General features: G+C 50.6%; 2 protein-coding genes across 5 annotated transcripts; one reads left to right on the top strand and one right to left on the bottom strand.

Moving 5' to 3' along the window:
- Window positions 1-8: 8 nt before the first annotated feature.
- MRPL2 (mitochondrial ribosomal protein L2) lies at window positions 9-5594 on the bottom strand. 2 transcript variants are annotated; one of them, XM_003833277.7, is made up of 7 exons: window positions 5063-5594; window positions 3842-4010; window positions 2085-2223; window positions 1859-1974; window positions 1675-1785; window positions 1323-1396; window positions 9-263 (listed from the first exon to the last, which is right to left on the bottom strand). In XM_003833277.7, exons 1-7 carry the CDS (start codon window positions 5405-5407, stop codon window positions 51-53), a joined length of 1167 nt encoding a protein of 388 aa, XP_003833325.6. In that variant the 5' UTR covers window positions 5408-5594; the 3' UTR covers window positions 9-50. The 2 variants fall into 2 exon arrangements, with proteins under 2 accessions (XP_003833325.6, XP_008957015.3); XM_008958767.5 differs by lacking the exon at window positions 1323-1396 and having other exon boundaries at window positions 5063-5311.
- Window positions 5182-20379, top strand: KLC4 (kinesin light chain 4). 3 transcript variants are annotated; one of them, XM_008958768.4, is made up of 17 exons: window positions 5574-5864; window positions 6106-6193; window positions 6898-7180; window positions 8507-8737; window positions 11212-11293; window positions 11898-12117; window positions 12588-12675; window positions 15620-15721; window positions 15959-16132; window positions 16545-16644; window positions 16837-16889; window positions 17123-17193; window positions 17420-17528; window positions 18097-18237; window positions 18496-18611; window positions 19178-19241; window positions 19901-20379. In XM_008958768.4, the coding sequence occupies exons 3-17, from the start codon at window positions 6923-6925 to the stop codon at window positions 19949-19951; spliced, it is 1860 nt and encodes a 619-aa protein (XP_008957016.2). In that variant the 5' UTR covers window positions 5574-5864; window positions 6106-6193; window positions 6898-6922; the 3' UTR covers window positions 19952-20379. The 3 variants fall into 3 exon arrangements, with proteins under 3 accessions (XP_003833321.2, XP_008957016.2, XP_063460976.1); XM_063604906.1 differs by having other exon boundaries at window positions 6111-6193; XM_003833273.4 differs by lacking the exons at window positions 5574-5864; window positions 6106-6193 and adding an exon at window positions 5182-5460.
- The last annotated feature ends 731 nt before the right edge of the window (window positions 20380-21110 follow it).

Below are 21110 nucleotides of genomic sequence, written 5' to 3' on the forward strand. Positions count from 1 at the left end.
GTAACAGATTAAAACAGGAGGGGGGGGCATTTTATTAGAGTACAGGGATATCAGCTTTGGGCAGCAGCAGAAGGCAGCTTCACGTAACTCTTCATGGGGGGTAGTGGCCGAATCTTTCGGCCAGCCCAGCCCCCCTTGCGGTGCCACCGCCCACTGTTAGGCCTCTTGCCCAGCCAGCGGTTGCGACCTGCCTTGCCAATGACCCGTTTGTTATGATCAACGTTGGATACTCGGCCTACTGTTGCTACGCACGTTTCCAGCACCTGACAGAGAAAACAGATGGAGATTCTGTACAATGGGGGGGAAAGAGCTTGACAATGTTGAGAGCACACCCTTGGGGGGCTTCTTAGACTCAAAGAGAGAAGGGTGAGGGAAAAGGAAAAGCATAAGATGGCTGACACTAAGTGAAGATCCTACAGTAGGAACTAAGTAGTTGAAAACAAAGAGCTCACGCCAGTAATCCCAGCACTTTGGGAGGCCAAGGCTGGAGGATCACTTGAGCTCAGATGTTCGAGACCAGCCTGGGCAACATAATGAGATCCCATCTCTACAAAAATAAAAAATATTAGCCAGGGTCAGGTGCAGTGGCTGACACCTGTAATTCCAGCACTTTGAGAGCCTAGGCAGGCAGATTGCTTGAGCTCAGGAGTTCGAGACCAGCCTGGCCAACGTGGTGATACCCTGTCTCTACAAAAAATACGAAAATTAGCCTGGTGGAGTGGTGTGCGCCTATAGTCCCAGCTACTTGGGGGGCTGAGGCAGGATTGCTTGAACCCAGGAGTTTGAGGCTGCAGTGAGCTGATTGTGCCACTGCACTCAAGCAATAGAGTGAAACCCTGTCTCAAAAAAAATTAAGTAGGGCCGGGTGCGGTGGCTCACTCCTGTAATCTCAGCACTTTGGGAGGCCAAGGTGGGCGGATTATGAGGTAAGGAGTTTGAGACCAGCCTGGCCAACATGGTGAAACCCCATCTCTACTAAAACACAAAAGTTAGCTGGCTGTGGTGGTGCATGCCTGCAATCCCAGCTACTCGGGAGGCTGAGGCAGAATTGCTAGAACCTGGGAGGTGGAGGTCACAGTGAGCCAAGATCGTGCCATTGCACTCCAGCCTGGGCGACAGAGCAAGACTCTGTCTCGAAAAAAAAAAAAATTAATTATGGTGCCAATCCGACAAAGCACACCTGAGTCATGTGGCAGAAAAGGACAGCCTCAGCTCAAGGCAGTTCCTTGCATCATAAAACACCTGGGAGCTATCCCAGACAGGAAAGTTACATTCCAAAAATTCCTCCTTTGCTGACCCCTCCCATCCATACCCATACACACCTGCATCTGCCTCTTAGAGGGCAGCTGGATAATGGCTGTGCCATTCACCTTCCGCAGTAGCACACCACACGTCCCTGGGGAAAGAAGCCGATTTGCCACCCTCCACAAAACAGGGGGGTGCAGAGGGACTTACATAGGGGACATACCCCACATGCTGCCCTTGCTTTGCTCTTTAGGAGCAGATACACAAAGAAGGACGCATGCTATGTTTTAAGTCAAAACACATGCATATCTTCATCCTCATGTTTGTTTTTTCCTTAATTTTCTCTGCCAGTACCAGATGTGGAACCATGGGTTCAGACTCTCCTTGCCTTTCCAAACTATAGGACCCAGGCAACTCCTTTCCCCATACCTGCAGCTCGGATATATTGGGCACCCCGGCCTGGCTCACTTTCCACGTTGTTGATGAGGGTCCCCACAGGCAGAGCCCCAAGAGGATGCGCATCCCCTTCCTGAGCAGCAACTAAAAGACAGGATTTCATTAGCTCTAGAACCTTTGCTGCCTCCAGCCCACACATCTGGTAGCCATCTCTCACCTGCCATTCGGCCTATGTGGTTAGAGTTCAAGATTGTATCTCCAGCCTGCATGTTTTCCGTGGCGATGATCCAGCGTTTCCGGCTGCCCCCAGCAACCAGAGCTATGTCTGCTGACCTAATCAGGGTGAGGGACAGGTTAGCAGACCATCTAGGCAGCCCCACATCTTCTGAGAAGCTATGGAGTTATTCAGACCATTCCATCATCATCCCACATCCCAAACTTGCCTACAGGGATCATAGCGGACTTGGATAACCTTCTCCTCAAAGGGTCCTGACTTGGTCTCCTCAGGCCGGAAACGCAGAAAGTCAATCATTCGATAACGTTGCTTGTGGCCCCCGCCAATACCATGCACCCGGATTCGGCCTGTGGTTTAGGACAGTTGGGGGATATGATTCAGGTCAGAGTAGTTTAGTTTCCAGCACTGGGAACTGGCCCATTCTCTGCCAGAGAGCAGTGCTTAGCATTGTGGCACAAGCAGAAATGATAAAAATTTGCACAGCACACTGGAGTAAGGAGGGGCAACACCAACATGAAGCTTGGTGAAAAAACCATTATGATTATTGAAATTGTATAAAACTTCCAGATAAAATACTTTCTTTTTTTTTTCTGAGACAGAGTCTCACTCTGTTGCCCAGGCTGGAGTGCAGTGGTGCGATCTCGGCTCACTGCAAGCTCCGCCTCCCGGGTTCACGCCATTCTCCTGCCTCAGTCTCCCGAGTAGCTGGGACTACAGGTGCCCACCACCACGCCCAGCTAAGTTTTTGTATTTTTAGTAGAGACAGGTTTCACTGTGTTAGCCAGGATGGTTTCAATCTCTTGACCTTGTGATCCGCTCACCTTGGCCTCCCAAAGTGCTGGGATTACAGGCGTGAGCCACTGCGCCCAGCCAAAATATTTTCAAATTACTGAAATCAGTAAGTTTACTGAGAGCCATGTAAATCATACTTAAATAATTTCAACTGTTATAAATTTTTTGCATGTGTGTGACGGGGTCTCACTCTGTTGCCCAGGCTGGATCCTGACCTAAAGTTATCCTCCCGCCTTGGCCTTCCAAAGTGTTGGGATTATAGGCAGGAGCCACTACACCCGGCCTGTTATAAATATATATACTTTTTGAGATGAGTCTCGCTCTGTCACCTGGGCTGGAATACAATGGTGCGATCTCGGCTCACTGCAACCTCCACCTCCTGGGTTCAAGTGATTCTCCTGCCTCAGCCTCCTGAGTAGCTGGGATTACAGGTGCCCACCACCACACCTGGTTAATTTTTTTTTTTGAGACAGTCTTGCTCTGTTGCCCAGGCTGGAGTGCAGCAGCGCGATCTCGGCCCACTGCAGCCTCCACCCTCCACCTCCCGGGCTCAAGTGATTCTCATGCCTCAGCCTCCCAAGTAGCTGGGATTACAGGACTGCACCATTACACCTGGCTAATTTTTATATTTTTATAGAGATGGGGTTTCACCATGTTGGCCAGGCTGGTCTTGAATTCCTGGCCTCAAGTGATCTGCCTGCCTTGGCCTCTCAAAGTGTTGGGATTACAGGCGTGAGCCACTGCGCCTGACCAATTTTTATAGTTTTAGTAGAGATGAGGTTTTGCCATGTTGGCCAGCCTGGTCTTAAACTTGTGACGTCAGGTGATCTGCCCGCCTCGGCCTCCCAAAATGCTGGGATTACAGGCGTGAGCCACCTTACCCAGCCTGTTATAAATTTTTGAAGGGTATGAAGGAAAATGTCATGGCACTTCCTGTGTATGGCCCATTTTCTTCAATTACCCAAATTGTCTTTAGAAGCATAGACCAATTACCTATTGCTTTGTATTCTACTCTCTGACTCCTGTGCACATACTACATGCAAAAGGCGCCAAATAAGTGCTTTTTAATTACATTCCTCTGCCTTACAAGGTACAAGTGTGTCAATATACAAGTCTAGGGTCTTAACATGTTTTTCCTTTTGACTGCTTAAATCCCCCTGTCCTTGTTCCCACCTGTGTGGTCTCGGCCCCCAGACTTCCTCATCTTCACTGGTGTAATGGTGTACTTGGTACAACTCTTCCAGGACACAAAGTTGGCATTAAGGGCCACAGAAGTAAGAACTGGGCGGCAGGGGAGCAACATCAAGGCAGAGGGCTGTTGGAGGAGGCCATTGTTCATCATCTAGGGATAAAAAGACATCTCTTTCATTTGAAAGCTAATTGAAGGCAAAGCATCAGCGAACCAAGGCAGAGGGCACAGATCAATTTTAGCTTGTAGCCCACTTCCTCCTGGATGTATCCCAAACCAGCTATCCAAAAACTCCACCCTTCACAGCTTGCACAGTAATGTTCTCCCCTTGGTAATCTCCTTCCAAATTTGGCTCAGAACTCTCCATCTCCAGGAATCTGTTTTTACCTAAACAATTCCCTTCTCCAGAGCTGGTAGCTTCCACACATCCATGTACCACCATCAGTGCCAATTCCTTTTGCCCTCTGCATTGTTTCTGGGAATTCTTCACATATGAATGGAGGGGAGGGGTCATTTCACTCTTGTTCCTTGCTGTATTCCCAGCATTTCGGAGTAGGTTGATTTGGATTTGAATTTTAAACATGCATCTCCCAAACTCTACCATAAGCAGCCTGAAAGCTCCAGAGGAGCAGGACTTACTTCTCTTTTGTGTGACTCACCAGTCACCCACTAGGACCTCAGGATACCTTCCCCTGAGGCCACTGTTCTTGGTATCTTGCCCTGCATTCTCTAATATCAGCAGTAACTCATCCTTGCAGGCATCATATCATAATGGTTAAGAGCACAGGCTCTGAAAGACAGACTGTTTAGCTCTGATAGTTGGTGTGTGACCTTGGACTCCTTATTTTCCTCATCTATAAAATGGGAATAGTAACTGCCTTATAGAGTATTTGAAAGGAGTTCATTTATTTGAAACGTCTATTACCTATACCTGGCTTATCATAGGCACTCGAAACGTTATTACTGAAACCTGTACAACCGGTGATCTGCAAAGCACTTTCACCTTAAGTATCTCGTCTGAAGAATTTCGCCCTATGAGAAAGCAACACTTGTAGAGGAAAAAGCTGAGGCTAAGTGTGCCTTATCCAAGGTCACGGACCTGCATGACTCCTGACCAGACTCGCAACTCCCGCCTCGCATGCCCGCAGACCCCATCTCCAGCAGCCCGAATGGAAGCAGCCTTCTTCCCGGGTAAGATGGATTACCTGGGCGGCGGGGAACAGACTCGGGGCAGGGGCGGCGACGGTCGGGGGCGCCAGGTTCAGAGAGCGCAGAGCGCGGGTCAGGGCGCACAGGGCCATCAGCACGACACCCTTACTTTTAGCCAAGCTGCTCGGTGCTCCTAGATGACGTTGACTGTCCGGCGCCGTCGCTCCGCAATAACGTAAAGGAGGCGGGCAGAAAACTGGAGCCCAAGCTGGATACACACCTCCTTTCCTACCTGAACGCCGTGAGAGCCAATCCGCGGGCAGCTCTGATGTCGCGTGACTAGGAAACAGGCCCCGCCCCCCAGACCCGTCAAAACAATTGCCTCGAGCGGCAGCCATCATGGATTTAAAGGGGCAGTACCGCCAAGAGCGGCAGCCACACCGGCAGATTGCAGGTGAGTGTTTGAGGGTATCCTGGGGCTGAAGGTTAAGGTCTCTGCCATCTCTTATTCTCGCACTACCAGAAAGATGAACAAACCCCCTCCAACCAACCTTACAAAACTCCAGGCTCCAAAACTCCGCCCTTCGCGATTCTTCCCCGCCCCTCGGCGTCCAGACAGACAGACAGACGACCTGCCCCGCCCCCTGCGCCACCGACTGACTCAGTGACCTCAGGGTCGTTAGGCCTCCACGTCCTCGCTGGAGCTGCGGACCAGCGAGGGCATTGTGGAGGCACCCTACGGTGATTCCTCTCAGAGCCTGTTTGTAGGTGACCGTGACAGAGACAAAACCATGGAAGTGACTGGGTTTGGAGTGACCAGGTGTTCCTCCCTCCCCTTTCCCAGACACGCCTCTTGCTGTAGGTCTCTGGTTAAATCTCTCTCTCTCATTCCCTTCCTGGGAGACAGTAGCTCCCTAGGCCTGCAATGAGGGAGGCTGGCTTGGGGAAGGAGAAGGGAATTGGGCGTCTTTGAAGACCTGTGGGCAGAGGGAGGGAGGGAGGGTGTTTGTCCTGGGTGGGGCTCTGGGCCAGGTCCTCTGGGTAGCTGTGAAGTGGTGAAAGAAGGGGTGAGAACGCTGGACTTCTGGACTTTGGGCAGGGCAGATCCTCTGACTCTCTGGCTGCAGAACAGTTTCTTCCGGGCTCTGGCCTGAGTGCCACAGCCAGGGCCTCTGCTCTGTACACAGGTAAGAAGGCTTCAAAGATGAGAAACAAGACCCTTCTGAGGAAGTGGGAATACAGTCTGAGTCCTGGGGGGTGGGAAGTATGGTTGAAGGTTAGTGGGAAAATATGCAGGGCTGACCAGGTTTGGAGATGCTGGGCTTAGTTCTGCAGGTGACGCAGCCTGAAGACCTTGAGCTTTCTGGGACCCTGTAATGTGGATCCTGCAAGGAAGGCTCTTGTTTTCTTCTTTTCCCTTTCTTCCCTGATTTAACTTTGCAGAGATTCCTTCCCTTTTTTCTAGACCCCTGCATTATTTTCTGCATATCTTCCACTTTAACCCTGTGCCATTTGCAGCTCTCCCACAGACCTTCTGTGATCCCCATAGTGCTGTCTCTCATCCTTTGATTCCTTTTCCTAACTCAGGCTGTAACTGCTTTTTTGTTCTTTTCCTAAGTCCTAAATCCTTCTGCTGGTTCTAAGCACCTTTGTTCCTACTATAGTCTTCCTTTATTTAAGTCAGTTCATCTCCCTCTCGCTTTGCCCACAACCTTAGCTTTGAGTTTAGTGATCTAAGCTCCCTGCCTGCTGGTCACTCTCTCTCTCCAGCTAAGCCACAGGGTCACTCTTACTTTTGTCCCTTCACTTGGATTCCCACCACTCTCTGAGAAAGTTGCTCAGCTTCTCTGTCTCATCTTTACACCAGCCGAACTCTGTTGTTTCTCCCTAGACCGGGCAAGGTCCCCCAGGCCAGGATGTCAGGCCTGGTGTTGGGGCAGCGGGATGAGCCTGCAGGCCACCGGCTCAGCCAAGAGGAGATCCTGGGGAGCACACGGCTGGTCAGCCAAGGGCTAGAGGCCCTACGCAGTGAACACCAGGCCGTGCTGCAAAGCCTGTCCCAGACCATTGAGTGTCTGCAGCAGGGAGGCCATGAGGAAGGGCTGGTGCATGAGAAGGCCCGGCAGCTTCGCCGTTCTATGGAAAACATTGAGCTCGGGCTGAGTGAGGCCCAGGTGAGAGGGCAAAGGTGGTGCCAAGTGGTCCAGGGTGGATGGAGGAGCAGTTATCTGATTAAAGGTTTGGGGCTGCTTGGGATCACCTCACTTTAGACGTTTGCATTCATTCATTAAATATGTATTAAGTCCCTACTGTGTGCCAGAATGCTTTTGGGCACTGAAGAGATACATCATTGAACAAAACTGTAAAAATCTTTGCCATCTTGGAGGTTACCTTCTAGCTTGGGAAGACAGACAATACATAAATAAATAATGATTCGGTATGCCAGAGTGATAGTTGCTAAGCATAAAAGGATCAAAATAAAGCAAGGAAGGAAACTAGGGACTGTGGGGAGAGGGTATAATTTTAGATAGGGTGGTCAAAAAAGGCCACCCTTTTTTGAAAAGGTGACATTTTGGCAAAGACGTGAAGTTGAGGGGAATGAGTCATGCCATAAACAGGGGAAGGGCGTCCTAAGCACAGAGAGCAGCAAGTGCAGAGGCTCTGAATGGAAGTCTGCCTGGTGAGGTCAGTGAACAGCAAGGGGCCAGTATGGCTGCAGTAGAGTGAATGAGGAGAAGCAAGGTAGAAAATTAAGTCTGAGGGGTAATGGGGTTGGAGGGGAGGGAGATGGATCAAGTGGAACTTGTAGGCCACCCCGAGGACTTTGATTTTGCCCTTTCTTTGAGACGGAGTCTCGCAGTGTTGCCCAGGCTGGAATGTAGTGGCACAATCCTGGCTCACTGCAACCTCTGCCTGCCAGGTTCAAGCGATTCTCCTGCCTCAGCCTCCCGAGTAGCTGGGACTACAGGCACATGCCACCACGCCCGGCTAATTTTTTGTATTTTTAGTAGAGATGGGGTTTCACCATGTTGGCCAGGCTGGTCTTGAATTCCTGACCTCTTGATCCACCCGCCTTGGCCTCCCAAAGTGCTGGGATTATAGGCATGAGCCACTGTGCCTGGCCCTGATTTTACTTTGAGCGAGATGGAAACTATTGGAATGTTTTTAGAAGAGGAGTGATGTGGTCTAACTTGGCATCATCAGGTTGTTGGGTTACAAATAGACAATAGGGGAACAAGGGCAGAAACAAGGAGGCCAGTGAGGAAGTTATTGTAATAATTTGGGTAGGAATTGATAGTGGCTTGGCCCAGGGTGACGGCAGTGGAGGTGGTGGGAAATTGGATTCAGGGTATGTTTTGAAGGTAGCACCACTGCTACACCCCCACCTTCTGGCTCCTCTGTGCCCCTGCCAGTCTTGCCATGTCCCAGTAGGTTCCCCTTCCACCTGTTCCTGAATACTCCCACCCAGAATCTGGAGCTCAGGGGATGTGCCCACCTAGGTGATGCTGGCTCTAGCCAGCCACCTGAGCACAGTGGAGTCGGAGAAACAGAAGCTGCGGGCTCAGGTGCGGCGGCTATGCCAGGAGAACCAGTGGCTGCGGGATGAGCTGGCTGGCACCCAGCAGCGGCTACAGCGCAGTGAACAGGCTGTGGCTCAGTTGGAGGAGGAAAAGAAGCACCTGGAGTTCCTGGGGCAGCTGCGGCAGTATGATGAGGATGGACATACCTCGGTGAGTGTGCACAGGCGAGACTGGCTGAGGGGTGGGCAGCCGGGAGTTACCACAGACATGGGGGCAATTGCCCCATCATCCTCAGGGTCCATCAGCTCTACCCAACCTGCTCTCACCTGAAAGAATTCCTTTTTCAGCCCTGACACCAACTCCAGGTGACAGCAAGGGGAAAAACAATATTCAGGTAATTCAGTCAACATTTAATGAGATGCCTACTGTGTACCAGGCATTGTGCACTGCACTGGTGAATGGGGCACACAGAGTTCCTGCTCTCACAATTACAAGCTTGTGAGGGAGATAGATAAGCACCTGGACAATTCCAATCCAGAATTCTACGTGGTACAATTAGGGAAAGCATAACCCAGTTGAGCATGACCCTCCTAAAATTTGCTTTCAAAATGTGTGAATTTTTTTTTTTTTTTTGAGACGGAGTTTCACACTTGTTGCCTAGGCTGGAGTGCAATGGTGCAATCTCAGGTCACAGCAACCTCCGCCTCCCGGGTTCAAGCAATTCTCCTGCCTCAGCCTCTCGAGTAGCTGGGATTGCAGGCACCTGCCACCACGCCTGGCTAATTTTTGTATTTTTACTAGAGACGGGGTTTCACCATGTTGGCCAGGCTGGTTTTGAACTCCTGACCTCAGGTGGTCTGCCCGCCTGGGCCTCCCAAAGTGCTGGGATTACAGGTGTGAGCTACCATGCCCGGTCCAAAATGTGTGAAATTTAACCCTCGCTCAACAGAATGCAGTGATGCCATCTCAGCTCACTGCAGCCTCCGCCTCTGGCTTTCAAACAATTCTTGTGCCTCAGCCACCCAAGTAGCTGGGATTACAGGTGTCTGCCACCACACCCGGCTAATGTTTGTATTTTTAGTAGAGATGGAGCTTTGCCGTGTTGACCAGGCTGGTCTCAAACTCCTAGCCTCAAGTGATCTGCCTGCCCTCGGCCTCCCAAAATTCTGGGATTACAGGTGTGAGCCACCATGCCTGGCTGAGAGTGTGTGTTTTCTTGAGATGTATCTGTAGGGAACAAGTCTTATCCAGGAGAACATATATGTGACAAAATACAAAGCAGCAAGTGCTCAGTGCTGGATGAGTGGTTCAGTCAGCGTGGGAAGAATTTCACAGAGAAATGTCTCTGAGGGCTGGAATGGTCTAAGAAGAATTCATAGAGGAAGCAGGGAGCCTGGGCAACATAGTGAGACCCTGTCTCCACAAAAAATTAAAAAATTAGCCTGATGTGGTCGTGTGCACCTATAGCCTCAACTACTCTGGAGGCTGAGGTGGGAGGATCGCCTGAGCCCAGGAGGTGGAAGCTGCAGTGAGCTGTGATTATGCCACTGCATTCTAGCCTGGGCTGTTGCCAGACTAGAGACTCTGTCTCAAAAAACAAACAAAAAAATAGAGGAAGCAGGATACAGGGATGGGTAGGATATAGGTTGGATTTCCCATTTGAGTGGGTTAGGAGTTGAGATGGATTTTGAAAGTTCATGATGAGGAAGAGGGAGCAGCTTTTTAGACTGGAGTGCAGGGTGTCATTGATAAGGCTTACAGCCTGGAAAAGCTGGTCTGTCCCAGGGAAAGTGAGTAGATGAATTGCATAGGACACATTGGTGAAGCTGGGTAGGAGGGTTGGTGTTTGGATGAGGCTGCAGTTCCTGATGGGGAAAAGCAGATTTTCCTAGTGCGGAATAGGTTAGACAGTGAGGGAGGGTTACGTAGTAAGTCCAGAATGAGCTGTGCAGATGATGGGCACCAGGCTGAGCTAGACACTTTCTGGGTACATGTCAATAAGATCGGCCACACTCCCTTCCCTCAGGAGAGACAGGACAGACATGTAATCAACGTAAACACACAGAGATCAGCATAGGGCCATAATTACAAGAGTTAAGGCGAGATTGAGGGTGGTTAGAAAGGAAACTTTTTTTTTTTTCTTTTTTTTTTGTTTTGAGACAGAGTTTCGCTCTTGTTGCCCAGGCTGGAGTGCAATGGCGTGATCTCGGCTCACCGCAACCTCTGCCTCCCAGGTTCAAGCGATTCTCCTGCCTCAGCCTCATGAGTAGCTGGGATTATAGGCATGCGCCACCACGCCCGGCTAATTTTGTATTTTTAGTAGAGATGGGGTTTCTCCACGTTGGTCGGGATGGTCTTGAACTCCTGACCTCAGGTGATCTGCCCACCTCGGCCTCCCAAAGTGCTGGGATTACAGGCGTTAGCCACCACACCTGGCCAGGAAGGAAACTTTCTGTATGAGAAGGAGGGGAAGTCTTGAGATTTTGTCCAAAGCATCTCTGGCTGTTACAAACAAGAGGCCTGAGCTTGGCTGGGCCACTTGCTAGCCTTTCCAGGGGCAGAGACAGGAACAACAGTCTTCTCCTAGGTCCCATCTGTCTGTGATTTCATGGCTTAGAGGGGTCACTGAGAAGGCTACTAGGTAGGGATATCTTGGCCCTTATATGTTGCTTCTTCCCTTCCAGGAGGAGAAAGAAGGCGATGCCACCAAGGATTCCCTGGATGACCTCTTTCCTAACGAGGAGGAAGAGGACCCCAGCAATGGCTGTGAGTCTGCCTCTGGAATGGGAGGGTGCAAAGGGGCAGCAGGAGGCTGGCCCTAGCTGTGGCCCACCCTGTACACAGGACAGTCACCATCTAGAAATAGGTTCTCCACTTTCTCTGGAGACAGGGCAGGGGCTGGGCTAGTACTTCGATTTCCTCAGCCTCCCCATTGAACGAACATGTATTAAGCACTGAATATGTGCCAGGTACTGTGCTAGGCACTAGGAGTACTGAGATGGAAATGGCATAGGTCTTACCAGTAAGGAGTTCACAGTCTAGTGGGAGAATAAACCTGAGACAGGGAGACCATGAGCCCCCCAAGGGAAAGAACCAGGTCTTTCTTACCTTTGTACTCCTGGAACATCCCTTGGTTCATACTTATTAAATAAATGTTTGTTGAATGCATGAATTACTGGGTGAACAACTGAGGTTGTGATGGGCATAGGTCAAGGGAGTGGATAAAAGAATAGCACTTGAGGCAGGTCTAATATTGAGAGTCCAGGTTGGGGTGGGCACAAGTATGGAACAAGACATGCAATGGGGAGTGGAAGGGCAGACAGCAAAGGGGAGAGGAAGAGTCCTTTGTTTATGTTCTGTGATGGTTTAGTGTCCCGTGGTCAAGGTGCTACAGCAGCTCAGCAGGGTGGATATGAGATCCCAGCAAGGTTGCGGACGTTGCACAACCTGGTGATCCAGTACGCAGCCCAAGGTCGCTATGAGGTGGCCGTGCCACTCTGTAAGCAGGCACTAGAGGACCTGGAGCGCACATCAGGCCGTGGCCACCCTGATGTCGCCACCATGCTCAACATCCTTGCTTTGGTGTATCGGTGAGGACTTCCCTCCTCCAGTGCCCAGATCTTCCCCCACATTCCCACCTTGGTCCTCCTTTGGCTTTCATTTTTCCTCTTTACAGGGTACCTCTCCTCCCTGTTGGGCCTCCCAGATACACCCCAACAGGGTGCTTCTTTATGTGCCAGAACTCTCACTTTTCCCATACCTAAGCATTTGCTCATCCCTTGGGATCCTTGTTCCTCTAATCTCTCTTTTGGGGAGTGCTCTCTCCTTCTCTTCCCTCTGCCCCCTTGCTTCTTATAACTTGTGGCCTCCTCTTGGGATGGCAGTGCCCTGCATTCTGGTATGAGTATGTCAGTGAAGCCCCCTTACTGTCCACGCCAGGCTTCCTGTCTCCTCATGGAGGTCTCCAATCCTTAAATGTACTCAGTCCTTCCAAAGGGAAGGAGGGAAGGAGAAGGCTTGTGGGTTCAGGGTAACTCCTGTCACTTTTGTCTTCTTCCAGTGACCAGAATAAGTATAAGGAAGCTGCCCACCTGCTGAATGATGCCCTTAGCATCCGGGAGAGCACCTTGGGACCTGACCATCCTGCTGTCAGTATTCCTTGCCCTCCCCGCCCCATGCCCCGCACCCCCCACCATTGCTGTTTTGGCCTCTCTTAGCTCATCCATCTGCTGCCCTCAGTCCACTCACTAAGGGTGCTGAGGAAGGAGGCATAAGAAGTCCTTTCTTCCAGGCACTGTCCAGTGATCCTAATGATTCTCAATTCTCTGAGACTCAGTGACTCCTTTTTATAACAAATATTTTGCTTGAATTTAATTAATAGATAAGTCATAGGTAAATCCACATATGATTTCTACAAAAGCTAATATGCTACTCTAATAAATATAAAAGAAAAACAAGAAAAGTAATTTGTAAGGACAATATATACAATGTAATATAATAAGGTAAAAATACAAAACAACAGTAGCTGTATTGAGTACAACTTTGTTAAAAGAAATAGCAAAGTGGCCTGGGCACAGTGGCTCACGAGTGTAATCCCAGCACTAATCCCAGCACTTTGGGAGGCTGAGGAGGGTGGATCACGAGGTCAGGAGATCGAGACCATCCTGGCTAACGTGGTGAAACCCCATCTCTACTAAAAAAAATACAAAAAATGCCGGGCGTGGTGGCGGGCGCCTGTAGTCCTAGCTACTCGGGAGGCTAAGGCAGGAGAATGGCGTGAACCCGGGAGGCGGAGCTTGCAGTGAGCCGAGATCGTGCCATTGCACTCCAGCCAGGGTGACAGAGCGAGACTCCGTCTCAAAAAAAAAAAAAAAAAAAAAACTGAAAATATAGGTGGACACTTTATTAAAGTACAGTATTATAAGAAATCACAAGGGTCAGGCACAGTGGCTCACGCCTGTAATCCCAGCACTTTGGGAGGCCAAGGTGGGCAAATCACGAGGTCAGGAGTTCAAGACCATCCTGGCCAACATGGTGAAACCCCGTCTCTACTAAAAATACAAAAATTAGCCGGGCGTGGTGGGGGGCGCTTGTAATCCCAGCTACTCAGGAGGCTGAGGCAGGAGAATCACTCGAAGCCAGAAGGTGGAGGTTGCAGTGAGGTGAGATCGCGCCTCTACACTCCAGCCTGGGCAGCAAGAGCAAAACTCTGTCTCAAAAAAAAAGAAAATAAATGACAGACCAGATTTATTTGTGTATAAGAGAAAGAGACTGGGCTTGGTGGCTCACGCCTGTAATCCCACTTTGGGAGGCCAAGGCAGGTGGATCACCTGAGGTCAGGAGTTTGAGACCATCCTGGCCAACATGGTAAAACCCGTCTCTACTAAAAAAAAAAATATAAAATTAGCCAGGCATGGTGGCATATGCCTGTAATCCCAACTATTTGGAGACTGAGGCAGGAGAATCATTTGAATCCGGGGGTTGGTGGTTGCAGCGAGCCGAGATCGCACCATTGCACTCCAGCCTGGGCAACAGAGCAAGACTCCGTCTCAACAAAATAAGAAGCGGCCCAGCGCTGTGGCTCACTCCTGTAATTTCAGCACTTTGGGAGGCCGAGGTGGTCGGATCACCTGAGGTCAGGAGTTTGAGACCAGCCTGACCAACAAGGTGAAACCCTGTCTCTACTAATAATACAAAAATTAGCCAGTTGTGGTGGCATGCACCTGTAGTCCCAGGTACTCGGGAGGCTGAGACAGGAGAATTGCTTGAACCCAGGAGGCTGAGGTTGCAGTGAGCCAAGATCGCACCACTGCACTTCAGCCTGGGTGATGGGGTGAGACTTCATCTTAAAATAAATAAATAAATAAATAAATAAATAAATAAATAAAAATAAAAGGAAAGAGAGAAACAACCTTAAGTAGAGATATCATGCCAAGGCAAATGATAGAGTTGTCAATGTACAGAAAATGAAAAATGAAAAGTTTGTTTGTTTTGTTTTGTTTTGTTTTTTGAGACGGAGTTTCGCAGTGTCACCCAGCCTATAGTGCAGTGGTACAATCTGGGTTCACTGCAATCTCTGCCTCCCAGGCTCAAGTGATCCTCCTGCCTCAGCCTCCCAAGTAGCTGGGATTACAGGTGCGTGCCACCACGCCAGGCTAATTTTTGTATTTTTAGTAGAGATGGGTTTTCACCATGTTGGCCAGGCTGGTCTTGAACTCCTGACCTCAAGTGATCCACCTACCTCAGCCTTCCAAACTGCTGGGATTACAGGTGTGAGCCACCGCACCCAGCTGAAAAGTTATTTATTTTTTGTTGAGATAGAGTTTCACTCTTGTTGCCAGGCTAGAGTGCAACATGGCACGATCTTGGCTCACTACAACCTCCACCTCCCGGGTTCAAGCAATTCTCCTGCCTCAGCCTCCCGAGTAGCTGGGATTACAGACATGCCACTATGCCTGGCTAATTTTGTACTTTTAGTAGAGACGGGGTTTCTCCATGTTGGTCAGGCTGGTCTCGAATTCCTGACCTCAGGTGATCTGCCCACCGCGGCCTCCCAAAGTGCTGGGATTACAGGCGTGAGCCACTGCGTCCAGCCAAAAAGCTATTTTTGAATGTGATCTGTGTGAAAATAATTCCCTATGGTATGACATATGATAGGCAGGGATGATGTATCTCAGAAATCATACTCCTATCTTGATATCCCATCAAATATCAATGTTTACATTTAGCGTTTGGATGTCTGGCAGAACATTAAAAAATTGGCAGAGCTGTCCCACACATGCAGAACATCTATAGCGTTCTTGCCTCCTCAAAGGTAATCTTCATGGTGACAACAACAACAAAAAAAAAAAAGAAAGAAAAAACACCTCCAGAAATTTCTTAAAATCCCCTAGAGGGCGATACTGTCCCTTAGCCTCAGAGCCATCCTGTTCAGCAATTTCCCCTCCCTTCAGCCCCTGGCTCCAGGGTAGTAGACTTTGTCTCTTAGAGTTGTGCAGTGAGTGTTGGGCCCTGCTGGGAGGTGGGGAACCTCAGATTCCCATAGGTCTTTTGCAACCCAAATGTCTGATGGGGACAGGCCTGTCTTCATAGGTGGCTGCCACACTCAACAATTTGGCTGTGCTCTATGGCAAAAGGGGCAAGTACAAGGAGGCAGAGCCTCTGTGCCAGCGGGCACTGGAGATTCGAGAAAAGGTACCCATGCCCTCTCTCCCTTCTTCTCTTGTCGCTGTGACCCTTCTCTACATGGCTCCTCTGGTCTAACCCTCCTCCTTCACTTTTTTTTTTCTCACCCCCATCTCTGCTTTGTTCTCTCTTCCTTCATTCCCTTTCCTCTGCTTTCCACATGTGTGTGCCTACATGCAAACACACGTGTGCTTGTGCACACACATGTTCTCATAGCCATTTATCCACTCCTTTGTTCCCTTTCAGGTCCTGGGCACGAATCATCCAGATGTGGCAAAACAGCTGAACAACCTGGCCCTCTTGTGCCAAAACCAGGGCAAGTATGAGGCCGTGGAATGCTACTACCAGCGAGCACTGGCCATCTACGAGGGGCAGCTGGGGCCGGACAACCCTAATGTAGCCCGGACCAAGAACAACCTGGTATGGGAGGAGGGACAAAGTAGGTGGAAGAAACGGAGAGGGGGGCACGGAGGTGGGTGGAGGGGGGGCGGGCGGAGAGGCCACTTGGGTCCTAGAGTCAGGAAGCATCACAATCTGGCACACTGCTCTCATCAACTTTGTGCTCATGTCTGGGGCTGCCTTTGCGGATGAAGGATCTGCTTCATTCCGGTTATAGAAGTTCCACAGCTTCTTGGGAGTGGGCTGGGAATACCCTTGACCGTACACCTGGAGAAGGAGGTGTGAGAAAGATCTCTGGGGAAAGTGAGAGAGACACTGAGAAGTGGAACTCCCTGAGCCTGGTGAAGACCTTGTCTAAAAAAAAAAAAAAAAAAAAAAAGACCTTGCCTCCCTCCATGTTTTGTTCCTGTATTTTTGCCTTTCTGTCTTCCAGGCTTCCTGTTACCTGAAACAGGGCAAATATGCTGAGGCTGAGACACTATACAAAGAGATCCTGACCCGTGCCCATGTACAGGAGTTTGGGTCTGTGGATGGTGAGTGGTGAGGGCCTGGGGAAGGGGCTGTGGGGAAGAAAAGAAATTCAGACCAAAGGTCGGGGGTTAGGCCACAGCGGTTCCCAGGGGGAGCCAGACCCCTTCAGTCCAGCCTGTCAGCCTCTGGGTCCTGGCTCTCCGACACTGTCTAGCTCCCATCTCTAACCTCCCCACCCCATGTATCACCCCTAGATGACCACAAGCCCATCTGGATGCATGCAGAGGAGCGGGAGGAAATGAGCAAAGTGAGTGGGGGGAAGGGGGGCCAGCCTGGGGAGCTCAAGGCTACCAGGGTCTCTTGTCTTACTCCTTGCATGAGCCCAACTCTCACTTCCCACCCCAGCACCAGCCCCAGATGCATGGTGTCCTCCCCAGCCCAGCCTGCACCCTAGCCCCATGCCACCTTGCATCTCAGCATCTCTGTATTCTTATATTTGGCTCTCCCTGCCCTTCTTTCTGGCCTCTCTCTGTCCTGCAGAGCCGGCACCATGAGGGTGGGACACCCTATGCTGAGTATGGAGGCTGGTACAAGGCCTGCAAAGTGAGCAGGTGAGCTGACAGTGAAAAGCCAGCTTGGCCTCCGATGCCCTCCATCCAGTCCCTGCTCCCAGCCTCCCAGACCTTTTCCCTTCCTCCCGTAGACTTTCCTTCAGCTTTAGCTCTGTTCTCTCTCCTATTTTCTTATTTTTTTTTTCCTCTTGTCTTGCTTGGAAGACAAATGTTTTGTTTTCTGAACTCATTCTCTCTTCCTTCTCTGGTCTCTTTCTCACCACAGCCCCACAGTGAACACTACTCTGAGAAACCTGGGAGCTCTGTATAGGCGCCAGGGAAAGCTGGAGGCCGCTGAGACCCTGGAGGAATGTGCCCTGCGGTCCCGGAGACAGGTCAGAAGCCCAGAGGGGAAGGAGGTCCTAGAGGGAAGGGCCCTGGGGGTGAGAGAGTCCCGAGGTTTCTTGGGAGTCTCCTAAGAATAAGCGGAAAGGCTGATGAAGCCAGGAGGGAGAGGCAAGTGAGGCAGTGTTGTGATTGTGGTTGTTTTTAAGCATGTTCTTACCCCCTACCTGCATTTTGTGGTCAGGACTCTAGTTTCAAGATTCACTAAATGGGGATATGAAGGAGAAACCCTGCCCTTTCATAAGGAGGGGGCCTGGGTGGTGTGGGTGAGAGGAGTGAGGTTGGGGAGAGCCTAAATCAAGAATTTCTTAGATTGTGGGTCTCAATAGTAGGTTGTGAAATCAATTCAGTATGGGCCATGGGGCTAAAAATATATACAGATCTATATATAGCAATGCATTGCAAATAGAAAAGGTAAGTATTATTCCAGTAGGTATAAACTGAGACATCACAAGGAAAAATGTTTTCCTTCCAGTGGCTGATGGTGAAAAAAATTTGAAAGCCCCATCCTGAGGAGTTAAGGAGTAGGAAGTCCCAGGTCCTTCCTTTTCCTTCCAGGGCACTGACCCTATCAGCCAGACCAAGGTGGCAGAGCTGCTTGGGGAGAGTGATGGTAGAAGGACCTCCCAGGAGGGCCCTGGAGACAGTGTGAAATTCGAGGGAGGTGAAGATGCTTCCGTGGCTGTGGAGTGGTCCGGGGTAAGTCTGATCATTGCCTTTTTATCTCTCCTGCCCACTCCTGCTGGTGGTGGTGAGAGGCTCTTGGCCATGCTGTCCCAGTCTAGATAGTGTAATCCTTCAGGGGTATCTCTGGGAGCCAGTTTTTGACAGGACTTTTATTTCCAGTCACTGGGCCTTGGGGGTGGGGGATGTGTGCAGAATAAATGCTAGGAGTAGACTCAGAAACCCATTTGTGTGGGATCCTTGTAGCTTTCATTGCTCACTCCTTTCTGCCAGGATGGCAGTGGGACCCTGCAGAGGAGTGGCTCTCTTGGCAAGATCCGGGATGTGCTCCGCAGAAGCAGTGAACTCTTGGTGAGGAAGCTCCAGGGGACTGAGCCTCGGCCCTCCAGGTATACATGGAAGTCAAGATACGGTAAAGTGGCCGGGTGCGGTGGCTTACGCCTGTAATCCCAGCACTTTGGGAGGCCGAGGCGGGTGGATCACCTGAGGTCAGGAGTTTGAGACCAGCCTGGCCAACAAGGTGAAACTCTCTCCTAAAAATACAAAAATTAGTCGGGTGTGGTGGTAGGTGCCTGTAATCTCAGCTACTTGGGAGGCTGAGGCAGGAGAATTGCTGGAACCCAGGAGGCAGAGGTTGCAGGGAGCCAAGATCATGCCATTGCACTCCAGCCCAGGCGACAACAGCGAGACTCCGTCTCAAAAAAAAAAAAGAAAAAAAAAAAAAAGATATGGTAAAGCAGGCAAGTAAAGTAAGCCCTTGCCTCCAACTCCTCTTGGCTCCTGATCTCTGGAGAAGTATCTCGGAGAGAAACAGGGAGGAAGTCAACGGGACAGCCATGGAGAGAGAGTTTGGGTAGAATGGGTGCCCCAGTGTGGCAGTGCTCAAGAGGCCCACAGCCTTAAGGCCACTCAGGAGGAAGAGAGGAGGCCTCAATTCTTCCGTTTTCCATTGTAGCAGCAACATGAAGCGAGCAGCCTCCTTGAACTATCTGAACCAACCTAGTGCAGCACCCCTCCAGGTGAGAGCAGTGCTTGTGAGCATATTGGTGGGTGAGGAAAAAAGGACAGCCAGTGAGCAAGCCCAGTGGAGTAAGGGAAGAGGGAAGGGAGAGGAGTCATCTGGGATGAAGATGAGCCAGGGGATTGCAGTCATTAAGGAATCAGGCAGATAGCTTGTGGTGAGTGCTGACCACCAAGGGACAGTTTCAGGCCAGACATAGTAGCAAATAAGTTAATAAGGAGGGAAATAGGAATATTCTGTAAACTGGTACTTTGGAATTATGAATAATTTAAGAATTATTTGGAGATACGAATTATTTTTTCATCCTGCAGCTGCCTTAGTAGTAGATGAGAATGGAAAAAGAAAAATATTAAATAATCCCCATGTGAGAAAACACTAGTGATATTTTAATGGCAAATGACTTCTTGTATCAACACACTCAAAGTATATGCTAGTATTCATGTGGTTCTTCCAGGTAGCTTCTCCACCAGATTGTGGCCTTCTGGAAAACCCTAGCAGAGGCTAAACAAAGTCCCAGGTCCAGAGATAGACTGGTCCAGAGACAGATGTGATCCTAGGTCCAGAGATACACTGTGACCATGGGATGGATGGACTCTAGGAGCCAGTCTTTGGGAGGCCGAGGTCCCTGAGCTGATGGGGTAGTGTTGTCTGTTTCAGGTCTCCCGGGGCCTCAGTGCCAGCACCATGGACCTCTCTTCAAGCAGCTGACATTCAACCCGGCCCCCAGGTCTGCTGGGTCCCCCCACCCCCACAGCCCTCACAGCATTCCCCATTGCTCCTGGCTCTTCCCCACCCCTAGGTGGGACAGTGAAGGGGAGCAGTTTAACCAGAAGATTGCTGCTGCCCTTAGGGTCTCAGCTCCCTCCTCAGGAATCCCTCTTAGGAAGGACCCTCAGGACACCCTCTCTGCACCCTGTGGTCCTCTAGAGTAGCTAGCTCTGAGGCCCCAAGGTGGGTACAAAGCAGGTATGGCCTTCAGAGATGCAGCCTGCTGCTGGCTTTTCAGTCAGAGGGTTGGGGGCTGGCCAGCCAAGCTGCCTTGCCCTGGCCGCTCTTACTCCCTCCCTCTGCTGTCTCACTTCAGGTCCATGTATTTCACTTTTCTTAAATAAAAGAATCAGGTAACCTTTCTGTGACTTGAGTCCTGATTGAAGAGGGTATGAAGCAGGGCTTGTGTTGGGGCCCTTCACAGAGGGTGTGGGGCAGTGATGGATGGGGCAGCAGGAGGAGTGTTGATTCTTGGATCTCTCCTCTCTTCCTCCCATTGTTTGTATCATCTCCAGCAGGGCCTGTAGGAAGGCATCTGGGGGATGGGGAAGAAGGAGGCTCACAACCCAAGGAGAAGGTGCTGTGGACTGGGTTGTCAGGGACATGTGGTGGCCATGTGGCAGGACCCTGGAGTCCTGGCGCCACTTCTCCTGGCTGTGAGGCCCTCTGTGGCTGCCATTCCTCCTCCCAGCTGCTTGGGGGAAGGGAGGTCTAAACAGGCCTGGGGGGCCCTCCGGAACCAGAGGGGAGACAAGGCACTATCCATCCCCTCTCAGCATATCTTGGAGGCCTGAGCAGCAGCTGGGGCCCATCTTCTAAAGCTTGACTCCTCCTGACCCGCCTCCTACACCCCTTGCTGCTTTCACAACAAAGAAAGAATGTGGGGGTGGTGGCGCTGGGGGTGGGGGTGCCTGGAACAAGGGTTGTGCTGGGCCTCCCCACAGCTGGAGACTTGGCCATACCCTGACACAGCCCAGACTGCCTGGAGATGGACTTGGGATGAATTTGTCAGTTAGCAGACTTCAGCCTGGCTTTCAGAGCCCAGCGTGTTTCTACCTTTGGGTTCAGATTGGTCTACAGCCAAACCAGACCCCAGTCA

This window comes from Pan paniscus, chromosome 5 (genome assembly GCF_029289425.2).
Source record: "Pan paniscus chromosome 5, NHGRI_mPanPan1-v2.0_pri, whole genome shotgun sequence".
Lineage (NCBI taxonomy): Eukaryota > Metazoa > Chordata > Mammalia > Primates > Hominidae > Pan > Pan paniscus.